The 23,303-nt window shown below is 48.2% G+C and overlaps 1 protein-coding gene across 1 annotated transcript in view; it reads left to right on the forward strand.

The window, feature by feature from the left end:
* LOC130114276 (hepatocyte growth factor) overlaps positions 1–21,886 on the forward strand; it is a 31,222-nt gene extending 9,336 nt beyond the window's left edge. Inside the window, exons 6-18 of the mRNA XM_056282108.1 lie at positions 1,675–1,795; positions 4,428–4,546; positions 8,054–8,219; positions 8,316–8,449; positions 11,556–11,649; positions 14,719–14,849; positions 15,296–15,325; positions 15,831–15,936; positions 16,561–16,635; positions 17,253–17,402; positions 17,502–17,608; positions 19,865–20,007; positions 20,696–21,886. Coding sequence (XP_056138083.1) covers positions 1,675–1,795; positions 4,428–4,546; positions 8,054–8,219; positions 8,316–8,449; positions 11,556–11,649; positions 14,719–14,849; positions 15,296–15,325; positions 15,831–15,936; positions 16,561–16,635; positions 17,253–17,402; positions 17,502–17,608; positions 19,865–20,007; positions 20,696–20,875 — 1,556 coding nt within the window. The 3' untranslated portion in view covers positions 20,876–21,886. The remainder of the gene's footprint in view (positions 1–1,674; positions 1,796–4,427; positions 4,547–8,053; positions 8,220–8,315; positions 8,450–11,555; positions 11,650–14,718; positions 14,850–15,295; positions 15,326–15,830; positions 15,937–16,560; positions 16,636–17,252; positions 17,403–17,501; positions 17,609–19,864; positions 20,008–20,695) is intronic.
* Positions 21,887–23,303: the final 1,417 nt, after the last annotated feature.

Genomic DNA, 23,303 nt, shown 5'->3' on the forward strand with positions numbered 1-23,303 from the left:
CCAAATATGCCAAATCAAATGTGGGCCTTTTTTGGCAAAGATGCGGTGCTCTGGGCAACATGTGGTCTGAAGTGGCCCGTGTGGTAAATGGTGAATATGGCCCAAATATCACAGAACAAATATGGCCCACCTTTGGCAAATATGTGGCACATGTGGCATTGCTATGGCTTGGTTCTGGCCCAGATCTGGCAAACAGGAGCGGACCACCCAAGTGCCATCATTCTACGTGGAATGTGAGCCGGATGAAGTGTCGGGCATGGGACGGGTCCGGGCCACAGCAGTTTTGCTACCCGTCAGTGTCTTACATCCAGTTACAGTGGCTCCAATGGTGCAGCAGAGTGTGTATATGGCGCCCGGGTAGCGTAGCGGTCTATTCCGTTGCCTACCAACACAGGGGCTGGTGGTTCGAATCCCCGCGTTACCTCTGGCTTGGTCGGGTGTCTACAGACACAATTGGCCGCGTGTGCGGATGGAGAGCCGGATGTGAAGAGTAGGGTAATTGGCCAAGTACAACTGGGGAGGGGCAGAGTGTGTATATGATTGTGCTTGTGTCTTACTTTGTTTTGCACCCGCTGCTTTTCTGTCTTTGCCAAAGCAAACAGCAGGTATTTCCAGGTGGATGTCACAGTCACTTTTTTTTTTCCCTTTCTCGCTCCACCTCGAGACAGCTTTATAAATAGTCAGAAGCCATAAGTCAGGGGTATGAGGGGGGCAGTCACTCCCCTCTGCTTACTTAGGGAATGTTGGACACTTCAGTACCTAATTTTACACCGCCGTCGACGTAGCACACATGCAGAGCGGCGTTATTTATGCGGGCACATCCATTATAGTTACCCCGGTAAGATGACGGGGAGCCCTTTCCCACCAGGGTTTCGGCCTGTGTTATATCACACTACATTACTGTCAGCCGCTGATCTCTCCCTGCAGCGGAGGAGGAGGATAATAACCTCCGTTATGTAATCCGCGATGATTCACGCTGTCGAAGGCGACCTCCCCCCGGCGGAGACGACACCGGACCGCTCCAGCGAGCGGGTCGGCGCTTGATTCATAAGACAGGACGGGACTCCGCGTTGTTCTTCGACCAGACATCTCAGTTATTAAAAAAATAATTTTTTTGTGTGTTGTTGTTCTGTGGAAAAACAACTGGAAGGGTTTTTATCTGGAGCTTAATGGGAAACACACACACACACACACACACACATCAGCACACACACACACTCACACATGTCCACGGGCAGGCGGCGGTGTAAAATGTGCTCTGTCATGGGAATGCGGGACTCATAAACATGTGTTTCCAATCCGAAAGCTGCGTGTTGTTTACACTAGCCGGCGTGTGCTACTTTCCACGCTACGCTACGCACCCCCCCCCCCCGTTACATCAAACACACCCCTAACCTCATTAATGGTGCTGCATAATGTGTTTCCATGTGTTGAGATGATTAATGCATTTACTTAAGGCAGCCGTAACCACATATGAAGAGTCCTACTCCACAACGCAATTAGTCATTTTCGGGTGGGGGTGGGCGTGGGCGTGGGGCAAACAAAACAATAACACCATGCTAAGACTTGTTTACAATGGTAAACATCTCACATTTACCTGTTGTTGTTGTTCCTTATTTGTGTGTGTGTGTGTGTGTGTGTGTGTGTGTGTGTGTGTGTGTGTGCGCTGTACAGTGGAGTGTATGACCTGCAATGGGGAAAATTACAGAGGACCCATGGACCACACGGAGAGCGGAAAAGAATGCCAGCGCTGGGACCTGGAGGACCCTCACAGGCACCTGTACCACCCCACAAGGTAACACACACACACACACACACAGATAGAGAGAAAGAGGAACTAACCCCGTAACCACGATCACAGATGAGTTTCAAAAGAGCAAAGAACATGTGGTCCCTGTACGGCAGGTGAGGTGGAGACAGAGATGCACTTCCTGCTAAATTGTGAGACATTCCAGAACATAAGAGAAAAATACCAGGAGACATTTGGAAACCAGATTCCAAATGTTCTACTCCTGGGTGAGAAAGAGCAGTGGCCACTTATTTTAGGAGAGGGTCAAAGGTCACACCTTGCAGCACAATGTGTCCGGATGCCATAGCCTAAGAGTCAGTGAGTGACCAAAACACTGTCAGTTACTGTTCTGTTTCTGCCAGTTCTACCTATTCCTTTTTCCTTTTTTGGTTTTGTTTGGTACTCTGTTGACCTGTTTCATTGTGTGACAATGAAAGTGACACGTAATTAATGCAAGTAATTAATGCAGTGAAGGTGACAAGTAATTAATGCAGTCCTGCCAATAAAGCTTGAATGAATTGAACTGAGAGAGAGAGAGAGAGAGAGAGAGAGAGAGAGGGAGAGAGAGAGAGAGAGAGAGAGAGAGAGACATAAATGGACTAACATCTGCATGCATTCTGGCTCAGTCACACACAAGCCCACACATGCGAGGTCAGACTTAATGCATTCTAATGGGTACACCTCATGTAACAATTGCTAGCATCATTCCATATGAATATAAGGCACCGTGTGTGTGTGTGTGTGGGGGGGTTCACATTACTCTCTAGCTAAAGATGGGGGTATTTGGAGTCCCCCAGCATGCCTTCCCTGTGAGAAATTCTAAATCAGAAAATGGTGTGTGATTGTGTGTTGTGTCGATCTGCTGTGCAGGGGGAAGTGTGCAATGATCCTAAATTCCTTTAAGCCCTCAGCAGATTGTGAATCAGACCCATAGCCACCCCTGAGGCTTGTTCCCTTCTCTAAATAGGCCATATATTCTGGTGATGGACTATCGCTTGTATGATCCATGTTTGTGAGTGTGCGTGTGCGTATCCGTATGTCAGCCAGAGTGTCAGCCTGTCTGTCTTGTGTTTCTGCGTGCATGCATGCATGTGTGTGTTTGCGTGTGTGTGCATGTGCATGTGTGTATCCGCATGTCAGCCAGTGTGTCAGTCTTGCTGTCTTGTGTTTCTGTGTGCATGCATGCATGTGTGTGTGTGTGTGCGTGTGTGTGTGTGTGTGTATCTTCTATACGTGCAAGCGTATGTTTTAGCAAGCCTGCAGGCAGGTGGCCTGGATTGCTGCAGACTCGTTAACACGTGCTTAATCATCCCAGTGTTTGTGTAAACGAGGTCCCAGGCTGTACAAGGCAGTAATGTGTGTAATGAAGGGGTCCCGCAGCCTGATACCGTAGGCCTGCAGACTAGACGCCTTGAGAACTGCGGGCTCTGGGAGAACACGGCATCCCTGTAGTGCTGCAGCCTATAATCTTCCCAGCTCCCTGCGGTTCTGCGCAGCCTCATGTTGGATGTGGTGTTGCTGTCCAACCCCCCCCCCCCACACACACACACACACACTAAATGCTTAGTTGCAGTCAGGGGTCAGTTGTTGCAGTACTGTTGCCCACTCATCATCTGAGGGCATTTGGCAAATTTACACTGGATTCACTTTTGAACAGGCAGAACATGACGACTAATATGAAGACTAATGGTTGCGAAGGTGAGGGAGGGCCAACGTGTTAATTAAGGTTATCTAATGCCCCCTTTCCACCGCATGGTACCGCCTCGACTCTACTCACTTTTTTTTTTTTTTTTTTTTTTTTTGGTTTTCCATTGGGCAAAAGTTAGGGATAGTACCTGGTACCCGGTACTTTTTTTGGTACCGCCTCCGTCGAGGTTCCAAGTGAGCTGAGCCGATACTAAAAGGTGACGTGAAAATACCACTATAAATAAATAACTAAATATAAATGTATTTATATTTATTTAATGATAAATAAGATCTTTCAAAATAAATAAATAAAAATATTTAGATTTACATTTTAATAAAAATAAATGTAAAAAATATAGAATAAATACATACAAATATTTCGATGCAAATATAAATAAAATACAAATAAAAATATAAATAAAATTTAATATAGATAAAATCTGACCACAGCGTGGTCAGAGAGAAATTTAACAGCTGTGTTTATAACCAGGAAATTCTGCAGTGAGTCTTATGAGACTTGGATTATAGTTGGTAATCTGTCAATGTAAAAACATTGTTTATTGTCAGTAAATCTCTTAGTTACACTAGTATTTGTTCATGTGACGCACACATTTAGAGTTGGTCTTGTTGGTTTTTTGGAAAATAAAACACCTGTGCAGGGCGCTGGTAGACAAGGGAGGGAAAACTAGTCAACACGCCCACAAGTGACCAGCGGGGCTCCACCGTGAGGGGGACGGGGGCGGGGGGTACTACCTGCAGTGGAAAACCAAATCCCAAAAAGTAGAGCGAGTAGAGTCGAGCTGAGCCAATACCGTGCAGTGGAAAAGCGGCGTAAGTGCTATGGAGGATTAACTGGGTTCATCTGTGGTGCAGTACTCATGTTGTATGTGCAGTACTCACATGGCGGGTACAGACACAACCTAAGCTTGTTGTTTGTGTGTTGTGTAAAAAGATATCCGGACAAGGGTTTGGATGATAACTACTGTAGGAACCCAGATGGCCGTCACAGACCCTGGTGTTTCACCACGGACCCACACGCGCCATGGGAGTACTGCAACATTAAAGTCTGTGGTAAGTAATTTTACCTTTATTGGATTCCTATTTTGTAATTGTTTGTCAGCCCCTTGCGGAGGGGTTCGAATAAGCCCCATGGGCTTCCTTCCTCCCCTTCAATTTCCTTTACGACTTTTTTTTAACTGATCTGGATAACTGCATATGGGTGTGCATGTCAGTGTGTGTGTGTGTGTTTATATATTGTACATGTACTATGTGTATGTGTGTGTGTATATATATATATATATATATGTATAAAACTTTGTGTGTGTATATATATAAAGCTTTAAAAGAAACACTCAACGGTAGGGAAAATGCTCAACAAATAAGGAGCAAAATAATCCAGTGAGTCAAGTAAATTCTTTATGAGACAGTACAAGCCTGTTTCATGCCATAAGCATCATCAGCTGTCAGTAAAGCTGCTGGAGGAAGGACATACCATCTACTGTCTCGTCATGCACATCACACACACACTGTCCAGTGGGGAAGGGAGAGGTGCAACATGCAAAAAATTCAAAAACACGTGATCGCTAACGGGCCAATTTGTGGGGGGGGGGTGGTATTTGTCTATTGTCATGAATCATGACAATAGACAAATACCACCCCCCCACAAATTGGCCCGTTAGCGATCGCATGTGTTTGAATTTTGAATCGCACCTCCGTTAGCGATCACGTGTTTTTGAAATGTTTGTATGTTGCATGTTGCACCTCTCCCTTCCCCACTGGACAGTGTGCACGTGATGTGCATGAGGAGGCAGTAGATGGTATGGCCTTCCTCCAGCAGCTTTACCGACAGCTGATGATGCTTATAGCATGAAACAGGCTTGTACTGTATCATAGAGAATTTACTTGACTCACTGGATATGTCGCCTCACAGCAAGAAGGTCCTGGGTTTGAGCCCCGGGGTAGTCCGACCTTGGGGGTCATCCCGGGTCGTCCTCTGTGTGGAGTTTGCATGTTCTCCCCGTGTCTGTGTGGGTTTCCTCCGGGGGCTCCGGTTTCCTCCCACAGTCCAAAGACATGGAGGTCAGGTGAATCAGCCATACTAGATTGTCCCTAGGTGTGTGTGTGTGTGTGTGTGTGTGTGTGTGTGTGTGTGTGTCGGCCCTGTGATGGCCTGGCGGCCTGTCCAGGGTGTCTCCCCGCCTGCCGCCCAGTGACTGCTGGGATAGGCTCCAGCATCCCTGCGGCCCTGAGAGCAGGATAAGCGGTCTGGATAGGTGGGTGGATGGACTTGTGTACATGTGTGTACATGGGTGTTGAGGGAGGTGTCTGCATGGGGGGATTGGTATGTGATCCTCCGTGCACATCTGTGTAAGTTCTTAGTGGACTTGGCGGTGTCGTCATGCGTCTGCAGGAGAGATCCATGCACGCACGCCTGTGTGCAGGTGTGCTCGTGTGTTCGGGACTCTTCAGTTTGCTTGTGCGCCAAAATTTACTGCTTCCCGTTTGATTCATTTGGCCACGCCTCTTAATTTAACTCTGGCCGGTGCTATGGGAGATGTGTGTGTCCACCGCACACACGCACACACGTAAAATACATGCATGCACGCGCACACATGCATGCGCACACAAAATATACGCGCAGCCTGCATGCACACATAAAATACATGCACACGCGCGCACACATACACACACACAGAGGTGTGTCTCCTCTCATAGACTGGATGTTTATGTTCCTGCAGCCGTGGCTTTGAGTTTATTGTTCTTACTTGTGCTGATCATTCTGCCGAGAGCTCAGTTACTGTCACACACAAACCTCCTGTCAGACACACACACACTACAAGTAGATCACTTTCGCCATATCCCACCCTCTGTTAAGCAGTGTGAGTAATGTTTACATGGTGTGTGTGTGTGTGTGTGTGTGTGTGTGCGTGTGCCTGCTGGCAGCAAGTTTTTCTGAGTGCATAAATAAGTCTGACATCGTCATACGTGGCATGACCGTGCACACAAAACGCACAAGCTGTGTTGTGTTGCCAGTGTGGACTCTGAGCCAGCTGCACCTCAGCTGACCCTGCAGTGAAGCTGCTGGGGCTGCTGGAGCTGCAGGGGCTGCTGAGGTGAGGCACCGCAGCAATTTCCAATAACGTAAAGCAGCAAGAGGGCTGCTATTGTTCTTGGCCTCGGCCCCTCTCTCCCGGGTCTGGTTGGCCTGCCTGCCTCCCCGAGTCGTCAGCAGCCCTGGCACCGTGTTTACGAGATGAATTCCTCCATGCAGACCCCGTGATTGCCCCCCCCCGGATCTTCCCCCTAAAACCCCTCCGCCACCTCTACTCTTGCTCTTTGTCTCTCTCATCTTCTCTCTCCCTCTCCCTCTCGCTCTCAATCTGTGGCTCTTTCTTGCTCTCTCTCTCCATCCTCTCTCTCTCATCCTCTCTCTGTCTCTCTCTCCCTCTGTCTCTCCATCGCGCTCTCTCTCTCTCTCTCCATTCATTGCTCTCCCTCTCTCGCTCCGTCTCTCTCTCTCTCTCTCTCTCTCTCTCTCTCTCTCTCTCTCTCTCTCTCTCTCTCGCTGCACCCCTCCACCCCTCTGATTTGGGGGGGGGGGGTTTGGGAAAAGACCAAGTTTACGACCCAGTTGGTCTTAATCAAAACAAGGCAGAGACAGTGAGAGACGGAGAGACAACGTGTTCTGTTGTCCATGCCTGCCTCGTGTTTACTGCCATAACCAGTCCACAGCCGTGTTTGGACCCACCGTATGGACAGCAGAGGGTCCGTGCTGGGGACCAGGACATCTGAGCGTTATACATTGTTTTGTGTAGGTCATGCGTAACGCTCGAGCTCATGAATGAGCGGGTGATGACATAAAGCCTTCATTTGGATGGAGTAGCAGCCTAGACTAGAGTCTGAGTCACAGTGACCTACAGCAAATAGCATTTTCAACTGTGGTTTTGCAGTCTTGGCGTGCCAGTAGTAAAGTCGAACCTCCAGAATACTACGCTACATAACTCCTCAACCCCCTAGGGGGGGCTATTCTGGCATTAGAAAGGAACCCACGGATTAACCCGTATTTACTTTGGTCTTTGATCCAGCGATATTCACTGTTAAGATGTTCTTTAGGTAGGCGTCCGGGTGGCGTGGCGGTCTACTCCGTTGCCTACCAACACAGGGATCGCCGATTTGAATCCCCGTGTTGCCTGCGGCTTGGTCGGGCGTCCATACAGACACAATTGGCCGTGTCTGCGGCTGGGAAGCCGGATGTGGGTATGTGTCCTGGTCGCTGCATTAGCGCCTCCTCTGGTCGGTCGGGGCGTCGGATAACGTGATCCTCCCACACGCTACGTCTCCCTGGTGAAACTCCTCACTGTCAGGTGAAAAGAAGCGGCTGGCGACCCCACATGCATCGGGAGGAGGCATGTGTAGCCCTCCCGGGATCGGCAGAGGGGGTGGGAAAACCACCGGGACGGCTCGGAAGAGTGGGGTAATTGGCCAAGTACAATTGGGGAGAAAAAGGTGGGGGGAAAAAAAGATGTTCTTCAGGTACTTTTCTTTGACACGCCCCAAATTCCTCAATCTTCTTCACAGCAGAGGCCGTTGAAAGTACTGTGGAGGAGACGAGCGAGTGCTATCATGAACGAGGAGAGGGCTACAGGGGCACCGTTGACTCGACGCCCACTGGACTCACCTGCCAGCGGTGGGACTCCCACTACCCCCACAACCACACGTTCAACCCTCAAAACTACCCCTGCAAGTGAGTCAGACATCAACACCCTTTCACAAACACACACACCACAAAGACACTGACTCATGTATGCAGATTTTTACTCACTAACTTTATATTTTCCAGGGACCTGAGGGAGAACTACTGCCGGAACCCAGATGGCCAGGACTTCCCATGGTGCTTCACCACAAACCCCAGAGTACGCTCGATGTTCTGTACCAGCATCCCCCAGTGTGGTGCCCAGAAAACCAAGGCCGATGGTGAGAGAGAGAGGATTTTTTCATAGTCCAATTTCACAGAAATATTAGCATCAGGTAGCTCAGTCAAGGAAGGGCAAATGGTGAACCGGTGACAGGGTCATGGGTGCCCAAGGCTCATTGATGCACGTGGGAAGTGAAGGCTAGCCTGTCTGGTCTGATCCCACAGAAGAGCTACTGTAGCTCAAATTGCTGAACAGGTTAATGCTGACTATGACAGACAGGTGTCAGGACACACAGTGCATCACAGCTTGCTGCGTATGGGGTTGTGTAGCTGCAGACCGGTCAGAGTGTCCATGATGACCCCTGTCCACCACCAAAAGCACCTACGATGGACACATGAACGTCAGCACTGGGCCATGGAGCAGTGAAGAAGGTGGCCTGGTGTGATGAATCACGTTTTCTTTTACATCATGCGGACGGCCGGGTGCGTGTGCATTGTTTACCTGGGGAAGAGACGACACCAGGATGCCCTATGGGAAGAAGGCAAGCAGGCGGAGGCAGTGTGATGCTCTGCTCTGCTGGGAAACCTCGGGTCCTGCCATACATGTGGATGTTACTTTGACACGTACCACCTACCTAAACAAGGTTGCAGACCAGGTACACCCCTTCATGGCAATGGTAGTCCCTGGTGGTTTTAATATTTTGGCTGATCCGTGTATCTCTGGTATGTAGAATAACCACATAGGGCAGCAATGTGCTGAGATGATCTTCACTGTTGCACGTACGTGTACAGCAGATTGAGAAAATGGGGTAAAGCAAAAATGAAAAAAAAAATAAATAAAAGAAGAAGAACCAAAAGTTTGAGACCATTTGAGACCATTCGGTTAAAATGCAAAGAAAATGCAGTGGCCTGCAAACACTGCAAAGCTGAACTTGCTTACCACGGTCGTCCCATTTCCATGCTGCAGCACCTCAGCAGGAAGCATGCTACCTACAACGTGTCATTTTATTTGATTAGCGTCTTTCTGTACACTCAAGGTCGCCTTAAATCAAAAGATGTAATAAGACAGGACATCATAAGAACATGGACCAGAAATTAAAAAAGCATGTCACAAAGAGGGAGCTGTTGTGTAACACCGGGCAACAGGAGGGGAACCAGAGGGTAAATTGTAGGCCAGAGTGAAACGTTACATGACCGTCGTTGTTGAATCATGACACTTTTTCCTCATATGATTAACTTGATTAATCATCAGAATAATTGACGGATTATTTGATTACCAAAATAGTCACAGTGACAACCCTAAAGTCAACATAAAGACCTGGAAACATGCACCTCTGGCATATTCAGGCGGCGCGAATTCACATTTGCAGTGGCCTCACCGAGTACAAGTGTGGGAAGATGGCGGCGTGAATTCACGTTTGCGGCGGCCTCACCCAGTACCGTCCATGCAGTGTCTTTGTCCACATCTGCATCTGAGTTTTGATTTGATTTGATGGCTGGGAGAGCTGGAACTGGATTGGCTGGGAGAGCCTGGTCTGCTGTGTCCTGTGGGCCTAAGGGACCACAGCCCTGCCTGGAGCTGTTCCCGAAGAGGAAACATCGAGGGCGGTCTGACAGGATGTGGAAGCAGGGCAGGCTAAGCTAACTGCTAGCCCATGCAGACCAGCAGTTCCAATAACACTAAGGGCGGTCTGGCGGCGGCCTCGCCTGGCGTCGACTGTGGTGTTTTTGGTGTCGTCGTGTGGAGTGGGGGGAGGTGTGTCGAGGGTGTCTGGCTGGGAGAGCTGGCGTTGGATCGGCTGAGAGAGCCTGGTCTGCTGCGTCCGGTGGGCCCGGGCACCACGGCCCCTGCCCGGAGCTGCGCACAAAGAGGAAACACCGAGGGCGGTCTGACAGGACACAGAAGCGGGGCGGGCTAAGCTAACTGCTAGCCCATGCAGACCAGCAGCTCCGACAGTCATCCTGGCTGGCGTTCAAGTGATTTGTTGTTTAGTTAGGATATATGTGTTAGTTTGGATATGTGTGTTCTTGTAGTTTTTGGATGCGTTTTTGTCTTCGTGTTGCACTGCTGCAGGCTGGGGTAAATGATAAGTATTCCTGATTCATGAATCAATGCCCCCCCCAAACCCCCCACCCCATCCACGACCCACCTCCACCACCAGCAGCATCTGAAACAGAAACCCCCTCATATGTAGACAGACAGAGATTAATTAGTCACAGGTGTGCCTTGTTGTCCATCTGGACTGCTCCTGGCCCTCTCCACTTTATGGCCAACACTCACTCCCCCATCTTGCCTGTTAAACTGCTACCGCACCATACTGTTCAGCACGTCTATATTCTGTCGACCCAGTAGTTCACATCAAAACCTAAAGTGAAATCCCTTAAACTCCTAATAAAGTAACCGCTGTAATGGCTGGAGACCGCGACTTGTCTGTCCCTACGGGACGCTGCAGCCCTATAGGGCTGTGGGAAGGACTGACCAACAGGCATCACATAAACCATCTCTGACAGCAGCTCGGAATCCGCTGGTCTCGCCGGACAATGAAAGATGGGATGGAAGGATTAGTGTTGGGTTGGAAATTTTTCTGGGGCAAGAGGGGCTTTGGAAATGTAAGATGTCTATCCACGGCTGGATACGCCGATTCGAATCTCTCGAGGGAGCTCGTGGATATGTCTGAAAGATTGTGTAGGCTTACAGTGGGATTGTAAATCCCTCTCACTGGTTGTGTTGTGGTTTAGTCTGGAGGGGTGAGTATGTTCCTGAATGCAGACGAGAAGCGGGGTGATGGCAGTTTGAGGATCCTTTTTATGGCTGATGTTGTTCTTGGGCATCATTATGGGCAGCCATGTGCTGCCTGCTAGGCATGTCACACATCTTATGGGAACCACAGTACTGTAGTATTCAGGGTTTCTATAAAATACTTCAAAATTACTAGCCCTTAGACTATTTCTTTCTACATTTTGTGTAGTACAACAAAAACTAATGCACAGAACACAAAACTATCGTGTAGCAGTTTATGGAAGCCTTGCAGGTTGGTGATTGTTGTTCAGAAGCGTTGTGTTTTTGCACAGATGTATAAATATATATTTATTTCCTGTTGTGTATTGTATTTTATATTATATTATTTCATGTTGTGTTTTTGTTTGATTTCGTTTTGGATCCAGACTGCTACGAGGACACTGGAGAGAATTACAGAGGAAAGAAGTCGAGGACCAGGTCAAACCTGCCCTGTGCTCCCTGGACAGACTACAGCAACAGGTACGCCTGCTGCCTCCACTTACATTCCAACTTAGAAGCATGCCGGGTGGTGTGGCGGTCTATTCCCTTGGCTACCAACACGGGGATCGCCGGTTCGAATCCCCGTGTTACCTCCAGCTTGGTCGGGCGTCCCCTGCAGACACAATTGGCCGTGTCTGCGGGTGGGAAGCCGGATGTGTGTCCTGGTCGCTGCACTAGCGCCTCATCTGGTCGGTCTGGGCCGCCTGTTCAGGGGGGAGGGGGAACCTGGGGGGGGGGGGGTAGCGTGATCCTCCCACGCGTCACGTCCCCCTGGTGAAACTCCTCACTGTCAGATGAAAAGAAGCGGCTGGTGACTCCACATGTCCCGGAGGAGGCGCGTGGTAGTCTGCAGCCCTCCCCGGATCGGCAGAGGGGGTGGAGCAGCGACCGGGACGGTTTGAAGGAATGGGGTAATTGGCCGGATACAATTGGGGGGGGGGGGGCTTAAAAAAGAAAAAAAGAGAAAAAAAGCATGCCAAAACTATAATGTAATGTATAAGCAAGACTTTATACATGAATTGTGGGTTACGTGTCTCAGTGTGCAACTTGACAAGCTCGCCTGGCCGATTCCACAAAGAAATATACAAAAGCCTGCATTTCCAGTGCCGCGTTTGAACCTGAGAGGTGTGGGTTTGGTCTGTGACCTATTATCGACCTTTATGTCTTGTTGTTGTTAGCAAAAGTAGGTATTGTGGTTTCTCAGTGAGAAAATGCTCCTGCGGTTATGGTGACTTGGCCCCCCGGCATCTCTGAATGACTGGACATAGATTATTTTTTTTTTCCTGCGGGTGACCTAACTCGGCAGGAATGACTCCCTGTGATAGCTCGACTGTGAGACATATAGTTAAAACCTCACCTCTGACCTTTAACCTCCTCCCCTCAAGAAACACTTCAAAGCCAATCAGCCCCACCATTTGGTTCCTGCCTGAAGGTCAAGGGACCCCCCGGGCCAGGGAATCACAGGTGGCGCTGGTTGTTTACACGAGATGCAAGAGACACAACACCAGTGGCGGCTGGTGCTAAAAAATGTTGGGGGGGGGGGCTTAATTTACCTTGGCGCAGCACACCTGACAGCTGCTTTAGTGTCCACGCAGTCGCAGAGTTATTAAGAAGGACAAGGCAGCCTATAGATTTTATCAGGGTTGGTAGACGATGGATGATTGACAGTCGAGACGAGGCGTGGTGGTGGGTGTGAACATGATTGACAACCACGAGAATTGTCCAATCACATTAGATCAGAAAACATTAAAACAATACCAATTCACTGGTATTGTGGGAGTGTCTGTGGCGCACAGAACTGCGCCCCCTGGAAAATCTGAAGAAACCAATCAGACAGCAGCCTCAGGTCACCTGCTCGCCACAAGTTTGAGGGCTTACATAAGGTATGGTTAGGCCGGCGCCCCTCACCCAGGAAGTATATGTATTCAGACAGGAAGTATATGTATTCAGACAGGAAGTATATGTATTCAGACAGGAAGTATATGTATTCAGACAGGAACCAACCAAACACCATTTGAACCAATATTTAATGCTGCTGACAGACGCTCACAGACTGAAAACATTTTTATTTATAATTATTTGCATCATACAACTAAATTATATTTCATATGTTTAAGTAGATTTTCATCTCTTGATGTTTGAAGGGGGCGACGCCCCAGCGCCCCGTACTGGCCAGCCGGCCCTGCACAACACACACGGATATGTGGAACAAGGGATGAGCGTGCATGTGGTACAAGTGTGTACATGCCCAATACATTCGCTCTTACTTTCTCACACACACACACACTCACACACACTTCCCATCTCTCCCATTCCACTGCTTTGCTGCTCTTTCCCACTCTTGTCTTTCTCTCGCTCTTACTCACACACACCTAAGCAATAAGCACATGCGCACAAAACATACACACATGCACATTTTTTTCCTGTTATCCTCTCTTTTATTGAGAATTGTCCTGTTGGACAGAAATCTGTTTATGGTTTTTGAATTCTTGTGAGAATATCCTCATCTGTGGGATATGTACACATGTACAGGCACCAGATATGTCAGTGTTGCCGAGTTCATACTGCCTCAGTGAGTAATTTCCCTCCAGATTACCTCCTTCCCTCCTCCTGAGGTAGACCGCATACGCAGCTGTGTGTTTTGACTGTCAAGACTTTGTTTGGCTGGACCGGTCTAGTGTTCAGAAGCAGCAGTGGTCCTAAATCACTGCAAGACCCTTTTCCTCCCCGTTCAAAGAAAAATTCAGATGTAGACGCACAACTATTTTTGGTTTTGTCAAATTCTCTCTAGCGATCAAGGCAAGTTGAGCCAATGTCATTTGTATAGCGCAGTATAAAATATTACAAATTTGCCTCAGGGGGCCTTTACAGCAACACGACATCCTGTCCTTAGACCCTCGCATCGGATAAGGAACAAACCCCCCCCCCCCCCAAAAAAAACCTTTAACAGGGAGAAAAAATAGGAAGAAACCTCAGGGAGAGCAACAGAGGAGGGATCTCTCTCCCAAGATGGACAGACGTGCAATGGATGTTGTGCGTCCAGAATAAAACACAATTTACACAATACAACTTAGAAGTATAAAGGAATCATAAAATACATGACGAATATGATGAGGAGGACGCCGAGCAGTGTCCAGATGCCACCGGAACAGCCCAGGACCTGATCCACACGGCCACCATCACCATGTAGACCTGGCAGGAGGACAGACTACACGCACACAGGGGAGACTCGCATCACACCGTTCACGCACACGGAGGAAGAGATGAGAAAATACAGCAGTCACACATCAGAGGGAGAAGGATGTAACGTCGAAACAGGATAACAAAATGATATGGATTTATAGGGTGATGAGTGATGAGGATGCCAAGCAGCATCCAGGTGGTGACCACTGTCACCATGGCGACCTGGGAGGAGGACAGGTTACACTACAGACAGATCATTGAATAAGAATCAAAGATATTCTGCGGTTGGTTGATATAATGGTTATCTGTTGGCTTTGAGTTTCACCATTTGAGTGTGTGTGTGTGCGACTGTGTGTGTTTGTTCAGTGGAGAGAGCGATACACTAATGGCTGGCCTGGAGGGAAGCTACTGCAGAAACCCTGACAGAGACAAGCACGGTCTCTGGTGTCATACCAACAGCTCTGCCATACCCTGGGACTACTGCAGTGTCAAGCCATGTGAGTACAGGCAAGCACATGCATGTCCTTGCATGGGCACTTACACACTCCCACACAGAATGATCACATGACTCAACATGACTGTGTACAGCTCCTCGTTAGCTGTGCATGAGTAATCGGATAGAGCAAGTGTAGCGTCATCTACAGTCTCGGGTCATAACTCATCAGGCGAACAAGGGGGTGGCCTTACCAACATTTATCACATGAAGCAAGTGTGTGTGTGTGTGTGTGTGTGTGTGTGTGTGTTTTCGATGTCTTTGTTTTTTGTGGTTTCTGTGTTCTTGAATTATAAATGATCATAACACCAGCGCTTGGTTGGATTTTGGGCTTGAGGGCACATTTTACATGTGCTAACCATTGTCAGCTGATTTGCTGATGACACACCTCTTTTTCTCACCTCTCCTAATTCACACTTGCCCCTGATTTGTCGCCACTCCTATTTGCAGGTGAAGTCTCCCAAAACACCATTCCACCAGGTGAGTGCCTCCATCTGTCCGTCTGTTTGTCCTTCTTTTGGTAGTTTGTCTCACTGACTGTTGGCTGGGTCAGAAGCTGTCCTTCTTCATTTGATAGACTCTTAGACAAGTAGCTGAGCTGTGTGCTCAGAGTCTGATGGAGTCCATTTGTCCACTAATGGATGTCACTAATGTCCCAGTGAATATTGAAACTGTTATTAAAGCATAGCTAATCCGTCCATGAGGTTGGTGGTTGTGTCAGGAAGGGCATCCAACGTAACGTTTTGCCAAATCATTATGTGGATTGATAAGACCACCATCAGTGTTGTGCCCTCACAGAGAACCGATGGAAAACGTCAGATCCACCGTGGTGTTCTCTGGGAAACAGGGAACAAGCCGGAAGAAGAGGAAGATTAAAGCATAGCTAATTAGTTTGAATTAAAAAGCTCGTCAAAGCTATATGCAGTAAAATGAAGCTATTTTTCCTGACCAGGTGTGTGTTTGTATTGTTGTCTCTGTTTTCCAGCTGAGTTGTCCCCTGTGGTGTGTTTTGTCCATAAAAGACCAAGGATAGTGGGGGGAGGTCCGGCGAGCGTGTCAGACGGTAGCTGGATGGTCAGCATACAGCGAGGGTACAGCGACACATCTACATGAACACGTTTAGTACAGCAGCACGGAGAGATACTGTTCTGTATTTTAAATGGAAATGTTTAATTTGTTATGAGTGTGGGGTTCGTTGAGTCTCTCCACCATACTCCGTGATTTATTGTCACTCTAATAATTTGAAAAAATACTCCTATAGGAAATACATCTAAATAATTAGCAGCAGTTGTGTAACTTGTGACACTGTGTGGATGCTTTTATCCAGAAAACTTCACGGTATCAGCATCACAGTATGGCCCCAGCTGGACCCAAACCCCTGACAGTGTTATGTCGTGCATTACTAACTGAGCCGTGGAATCACAGCTCAACACAAGCAGTTAGGAATCTAACGTCCATCGTAGCATACAGCAGAACGGATCGGGCACAGTTTTAACACCAAAAAATGACTTGTAACTGCACACGTATCCCTTAAACCAGTTCCACTCAGGAGCCGAGCGGTACCGCTGCCATAGCAAGCAATCCCCTGCGGTACAGTGAGGGTGAATTTGTGTTTGGCAGTGTCCACATACAGATTAGGTAGCTGTAGTCTAGGTACAGATACTAACGCAGTTTAAACCTGTCCGTGCCTCATGTCCGTCCCTCACTGTTTCCAGGTCCGTGCACTGGTGTGGAGGGACACTCATACGAGAAGAGTGGGTGCTCACTGACAGACAGTGCTTTTCCTCTTGGTACGTGACATCTAATTCCTCTTTATGTCACTCACATCATTTTTTCTTTTGTTTGTTCTTGCTCTGTCATTACATTGTTTGTCTATTCTGTGTGTTAGTTCATAATATATATTTTTTTAAATGTTTCCCTTTTTCTACCAATTTGGCATCTCCAGTCCCCCTGCTGTCCCATTGCCCCACTCTTGTGGTAGTCTGACAGGGACTGCCACATGCATCATCTGATGCATATGGAGTCAACTGTCGCTTGCTTTTCACCTGCCAGCTACAAGGGAACTTATGATGTGTGGCGGCCCACACTGTTTCCCCCAGACCTCTGTGCAAACAGACACCCCGCCACCTCATCACAGTTGCTAATTGCGATTGCAGGACACCCCCCCCCACCCCTGACAGCTGTGTCTGTTGTGACGCCCGGCTGAGCCAGAAGTTTACGCTTCATATACAAACTTAGGTGTTGGGATGCTAGCATATTAGCCCCCTGTTCCACCAAATTACCCAGAATATGATATATTGTATTCTGCCCCCACATACACCTGTATATTCAAGTGTAGGTACCTGTAGCGCCCTGGTTTCATATCCTCTTTTTTTTGGTGTGTTAATGTTTTCCCATGGCTTCACAGTGTCCCCGATCTGACTGAATATCGGATCTGGCTGGGAGTTTCCGACCTCAAAGAGGGGTCTCCTGATTGGTCCAATAAACAGGAAGTCAGTCTGGCTCATGTGATCTGTGGTCCCGAGGGCTCCAACTTAGCCCTCATAAGGCTGTCTAAGTGAGTGATTGGAAAAATATCACCTTCTTTTGTGTTTGATTGTTTTATTTGAAGCACAAGATGATAAAAAAAAACAATTGTCTTGTTTTGTTTGTCTAGGCCGCCCTTCCCTGCAGACAATGTCCATACAATTCAGCTGCCTGTGGCTGGGTGCTCCATCCCGGATGGAACAATCTGTAAAATGTACGGATGGGGAGAGACCAAAGGTACTGTTGCTCTCACCATATAAATGGAATACATCTCATAAGGTGAAGATATGTACAGAAACAGTGACCGGACTGGTCGCCTACCTCACATTCGTTATGCATTTACAGTCCAGTGGCATCAATTCTTCTGCCTATTTGTCCCACAACTGTATACGCAGAGGCTAAACTACTACGTATGCAGGTAGTGCAGCCGCAATGGGACCTGCAACAGTTTAGGGCCCGAACGCGTGGACCCCTCCAGATCTCGCCACTATCGTATCAGAGATCTCGACTCGAGCACTGAGTCTCCGGGATGCGGTATGTTAAAAAATGGGCAAAGTGTGCCCGCGCGTAATTATGGACATGCACACAGAAAAGTTAGCTAGCTAGTTGGCGAAGAGTCAAGACTTTGCGTAGCGAAAAGTGTGCCTATGATGTAAGTGGAACTTATCTATTTGACTAATAATCAACCTACACACTTGTGTTTTGTGTTTATAAAGCCTATGCAGAGACATGAGTAATGTTGTCAATGTGCAGGTGGGCCGTATGTTTTGATCCGTCATGGTGCTGCGACACCAGATTTTGTTAAGTAGGTTAGTCTATCACTATCCTGGCCTTGCTTATATGACTCTTTTTCCTATAGCATGGCGGTCTCCTAGTAATCATTTCATTTAGGGCGTTTTCACATTACTTATGATTGTTTCGTACTGTGCCTGAGTCTGATTGCCCCCAGCTCGCGGGCAGCTTTCACATTAGTATTGTAACGTCCACAGATGATTAGACTCGCTAGCCTTTGGCTAACGGGTCGGACCCTTTAGTTGACCGGTTAGCGCAGTTGCCCATTGTGCGGGTGACCCGGGTTCACTTCCTGGCAGCGGCGGATTCCCGGCTGCCCCCCTGAATTCACTCCAGTGTTGTCGTTCCATACCCGAGTACACTTGCGTATGTACACACAAGATCGGCGCGTGCTGCACACGTAACTTAGCAGCCAACCTCCCGTGTTTTGGTACAGTTGTTTTCACACCTGATGCAAACCGTACCCGAGTACACGTGAACCGTACTCGAGACCACCTTTTCAACTGTGCCCGAGACGATATGCAGTGTTCACACCACTCAAACGAACTGGCCTTTGGGGTCAAGTGTACTAGGATCTGGGTCCGAGTCCCTATTGTGAAAGAACCTTTTGGCTTCAACTGTGCAGTACGTTTCACCGTTGCTGGTCATTTTAAGCTGTGTGCGTTCATGTCTTTCATCCGCTCCCGACATTGTGTTATGTTACATCTAATGGAGATGGGCAGGCTCACCCATCTCCATTAGGTTAATTCACCTGCAGGTCTTCTGCCCTGAGAACCAGTGGTTCTCCTGACAGCAGGGAAAAAAATCAGATCTAGCAAAAACCAATTCCAAACCACATGGCACATCCATCCATTATCCGAACCGTTTATCCTGCTCTCAGGGTCGCAGGGATGCTGGAGCCTATCCCAGCAGTCATTGGGCGGCAGGCGGGGAGACATCCTGGACAGGCCGCCAGGCCATCACACAGGGCTGACACACACACACACACACACACACACCTAGGGACAATGTAGTACGGCCGATCCACCTGACCTACAGGTCTTTGGACTGTGGGAGGAAACCGGAGCACCCGGAGGAAACCCACGCAGACACGAGGAGAACATGCAAACTCCACACAGAGGACGACCCGGGATGACCCCTCCAGGTTGGACTACCCCGGGGCTCGAACCCAGAACCTTCTTGCTTTGAGGCGACCACGCTAACCACTGCACCACTGTGCCGCCCATGGCAAATCCATGACATGTTTTGTAATATGACACACTGTGTTCTTGGAGACGTGCTTGAGGGTAGCCTCTTCGAGATATATCTTTTTTTTTCCACCGTCCGGAAATGTGACGCTAGTTTTCCTGTTACTCTAAAGCAAAGTGGCACTGCTATTCTTTTTTAGCCCCCTTGACCATCTTGCATGGGAGCCCGGCACTGACGCACTACGGCTGCGTTATGAGATTGCATGAACGCAGTAAGCATATCATGAAACAAATGGTTTCTAAATAAGTTAGTTGTCATGTTTCATGTGACCTGTGATGGATTAGAAAAGAAAAGTAAAAAAGTAATGGCTTTTCAAACCAGTTACTCTGGAGGGAGGAGCGATGGGGCTGCAGCAGTAATTAAATGTCCAGTGTACTGTAAATGGATGAGAAGTAGGACGTCAGTGAAACAGAAGAAAGGCGGTGTCCATCTTTTATTTTTCCTGTCTTCTAGATACCGGCTATGATAACGTGTTGAAGGTGGTCGACCTGCCCATTGTGAGGAACGACCGGTGTCGGGAGATGCACAGAGGGAGCCTCCACATCACCAACACCAAGATCTGTGCAGGCGGGAGGAGGAACGAGGGAGTGTGTGAGGTAAAGCTGGTCCTACCTGCCCCTCAGTTTTTTTTTTTTTTTTAATAGTTTGGCATTTTATCAACCAAAGCCTATGGAGACGTAGCCCTCCCAGTGCTGGAAATGGAAACGCCCCGGGGATCTCATGGTATTCTTGTGACGCTAAACAGCTCAATTGCTGTGAGTGAACAAGGACATGCCTTTGTTATACGCCTGATATACGACAGCTAAGACTCTTAATACCGTAGAGAAACAGATCCTGGAGCTCAATTGATAATAAATTGTAATTTTGCTTGGTGGAAATAGGGCTATTACCCAGGATATTAGCTCATTTGGTGCAAAACAGCACTGTAAAAAGCGTATTTGCTTATAAAGCTTAAACAGATCTTTCACATTTTTTCCTTATTTGTCCGAAACCTTAACAGTCAACTTATTGGCAGTTGAGAAGCTCCAGATGTCCGCCACATGAGTATACTGTTACAGGGATGTGGGTTGTCTGGTTTTTAGCTTTGAGGGAGAGCTGTCCATGTTCCGCATGCTGTACCGACACAGCCGTCTGTCACTTGGATCACAAAAATATCATGTGGACTCGGTTCAGGGCAGGTTTTTCTTACTTCAAATGAACTCTCAAAATTGGAGACAATTATAATACTTTCTTGCCAACTCGCTCATAACAAAAATATACGGTCTTTATTCCCCCTAACTCCAGAGGGATTATGGAGGCCCTCTGGTTTGCCGGGACGGCGAGAGCAAGGTGATTATAGGAGTGAGTATCCATGGCAGGAGCTGTGCCCGCGCCAACCAGCCTGGCATCTTCATCAACGTGCCGTTCTACACACAGTGGATCCACAAGGTCTTCAAATACTATCCCAACACCGAACTCATCTAGAGAGCCGCCACCCGGGACCGAAGCACAACCGGGCTAAGTCAAAGAACGGACTCTTATTCTCCTGAGGAGCCACCCAGATGCCTGACTTCTATAATGTGCATAACTAAGCCAGAACCGGAGGAAATGGTCTGGGCCATGAGCTATTGTTATGGGGAAGTACCGTGTACTTGCATTTTGACACAACGTCAACAGAATGGTCACACTAACTGTGACACAGTCATGGATGGTCATTGGCACTTTACAAGGTAAAAATGAAGTATTGCTTTAGATCCAGGCGTAGCAAAAGACCAGCTAGGAGAGGGCAGCTGACAATAAAAGACGGGACCTCATACAAAACCACGGTTAGATCAGTTCTGCGAGTACCACCGGGATCAGAGCCGGACATAGTCGCACTCGGAAAAGCAGCGAATATTTTGTTTTCATACAGAACGTTCATTCGTCATTGCTTTAGTAGCAAGCATATCTGTTGATGTTGTATGTGTGCGTGTGAATACACTCTTGACTCCTGACATTACTTGAATGTATTGGACACCAAAGGGCAGCGGTCCAGTGGCTCTCTCTGTAGAGGCACCAGAGGACCACTTAGAGACCGATCCAGTGACGGGGCACCGCAAAGGATGCTTAAAAGATACATTCACTTTTTTTTTTGTTGCATAGACCTCATTAAAACGCTGTTGGCCATCATTTAGTATCAGATAATTAAAAAAAATAATCACAAATCACTTCAGCTTTGAGAAACATACCACTCTAGAAAAAATCTCCCTCTCACCCTTTTTCGGGTGGTGTGTGTCTTCCTGGGGTCCTCTACCAGAGGCCTGGGAGCTTGAGGGTTCTGAGCAGCATCTTAGCTGTTCCTAGGACCACACTCTTCTGGACAGAAACCTCAGATGTTGTTCCTGGAATCTGCTGGAGCCACTCTTCTAGTTTGGGGGTCACAGCCCCTAGTGCTCCTATTACCACTGGCACTACTGTGGATTTCACCTTCCACATCCAATCTAGTTCTTCCCTCAGCCCTTGGTATTTCTCCAGCTTCTCATGCTCTTTCTTCCTGATGTTCCTGTCACTCAGGATTGCTACATCGATCACTACTGCCGTCTTCTGTTCCTTGTTGACCACCACAATGTCTGGTTGGTTAGCCAGCACCCGCTTGTCAGTCTGGAACTTGAAGTCCCACAGGATCTTAGCTCTGTCATCCTCAACCACCTTTGGCAGTGTCTCCCATTTGGAGTTGGGGACTTCCAGTCTGTATTCAGTACAGATGTTCCTGTACACTATCCCAGTCACATGGTTATGCCTTTCAGTGTACACTTTCCCAGCTAGCGTTTTACACCCTGCTACCAAGTGCTGGACTGTCTCAGGGGCATCTTGGCACAGTCTGCATCTTGGGTCTTATCTGGTGTGGTAGACCCCTGTTCCTGTGCTGCTCTGATCAGAGCCTCTGCTCTGTCCTTCAGTCCAGCCTTTTCTAGCCACTGGTAGGATTTCTCGATATCAGCCGCATCTTGTATCTGTCGATGGTACGTCACATGGAGGGGCTTGATCATCCATGACACCTCCTCTTCTTCTTCCTCCGCACTCACTTGTCTTCTGCTGCCTGAGGTCCTCACTTAGCAGTTCGTCCTGGGGGGCCCTGTTTCTGATGTACTCACGGATGTTCCTTGTTTCATCCTGGATAGTGGCCCTGACACTCCCTAAACCGCCGCCCCCATCTTTTCGCTTATCGTACAGTCTCAGGCAGGAACCCTCTGTGCACCGTGAGGAGTTCCTGTGTCCTGATATCAGGACACATATTATATTGAAAACAGGAAGCTCACTGCAGAGCCACACATATCTTGGTATTTGTGTGCTCTCTAAATGACTTAAAATGACTTTTAGTGTTTCTTAAAATGACTTTTATTTTTGTACTTCTACAAATAATGTTTCCCTGGTTAAGTCCCCACCGGTCTCTGGAAGGATGGGCTTCTTAAATAACACTGTCAGGACTGTCGGGTTCCAGGACTTACTGCTCAGAAATGTAGATAATGTCAGGATGTGCTACACGAGCTGCAAAAAAACGTGTCTCGAACCTTATTGGATTTTCATCCTAATTCAAAAGGTGTTCTGAATGAACAAGATAACTTGAATGGTTGCCCACTGGACCGTGATGAGGTCCTGCGGGAATTCTTCGCTCGGTGGTTTTCCAATACGAAAGCAATCAGTGAAGGTTCTGTCTTTATGATTCCAGATGGTGCCTGACAGCATTTTCACGAGGTCTGTGTTGCAAAATGGTGAATATATCCTTTGGAGCGGCGGCGGCTGACCGTGTGCCGCGGAGAGCCACGTGTATGCAGGTCTTCCTTCCAACCCGACTCCACACCGGGGGATTTCACTGACGCAGTCTTCCTCGTTGGTTGAGGGGTTGCTAACCAGTGGAGCCCCCTGGTGTGGG

The sequence above is a fragment of the Lampris incognitus genome, chromosome 6, assembly GCF_029633865.1.
Source record: "Lampris incognitus isolate fLamInc1 chromosome 6, fLamInc1.hap2, whole genome shotgun sequence".
NCBI classification, from domain to species: Eukaryota; Metazoa; Chordata; class Actinopteri; order Lampriformes; family Lampridae; genus Lampris; species Lampris incognitus.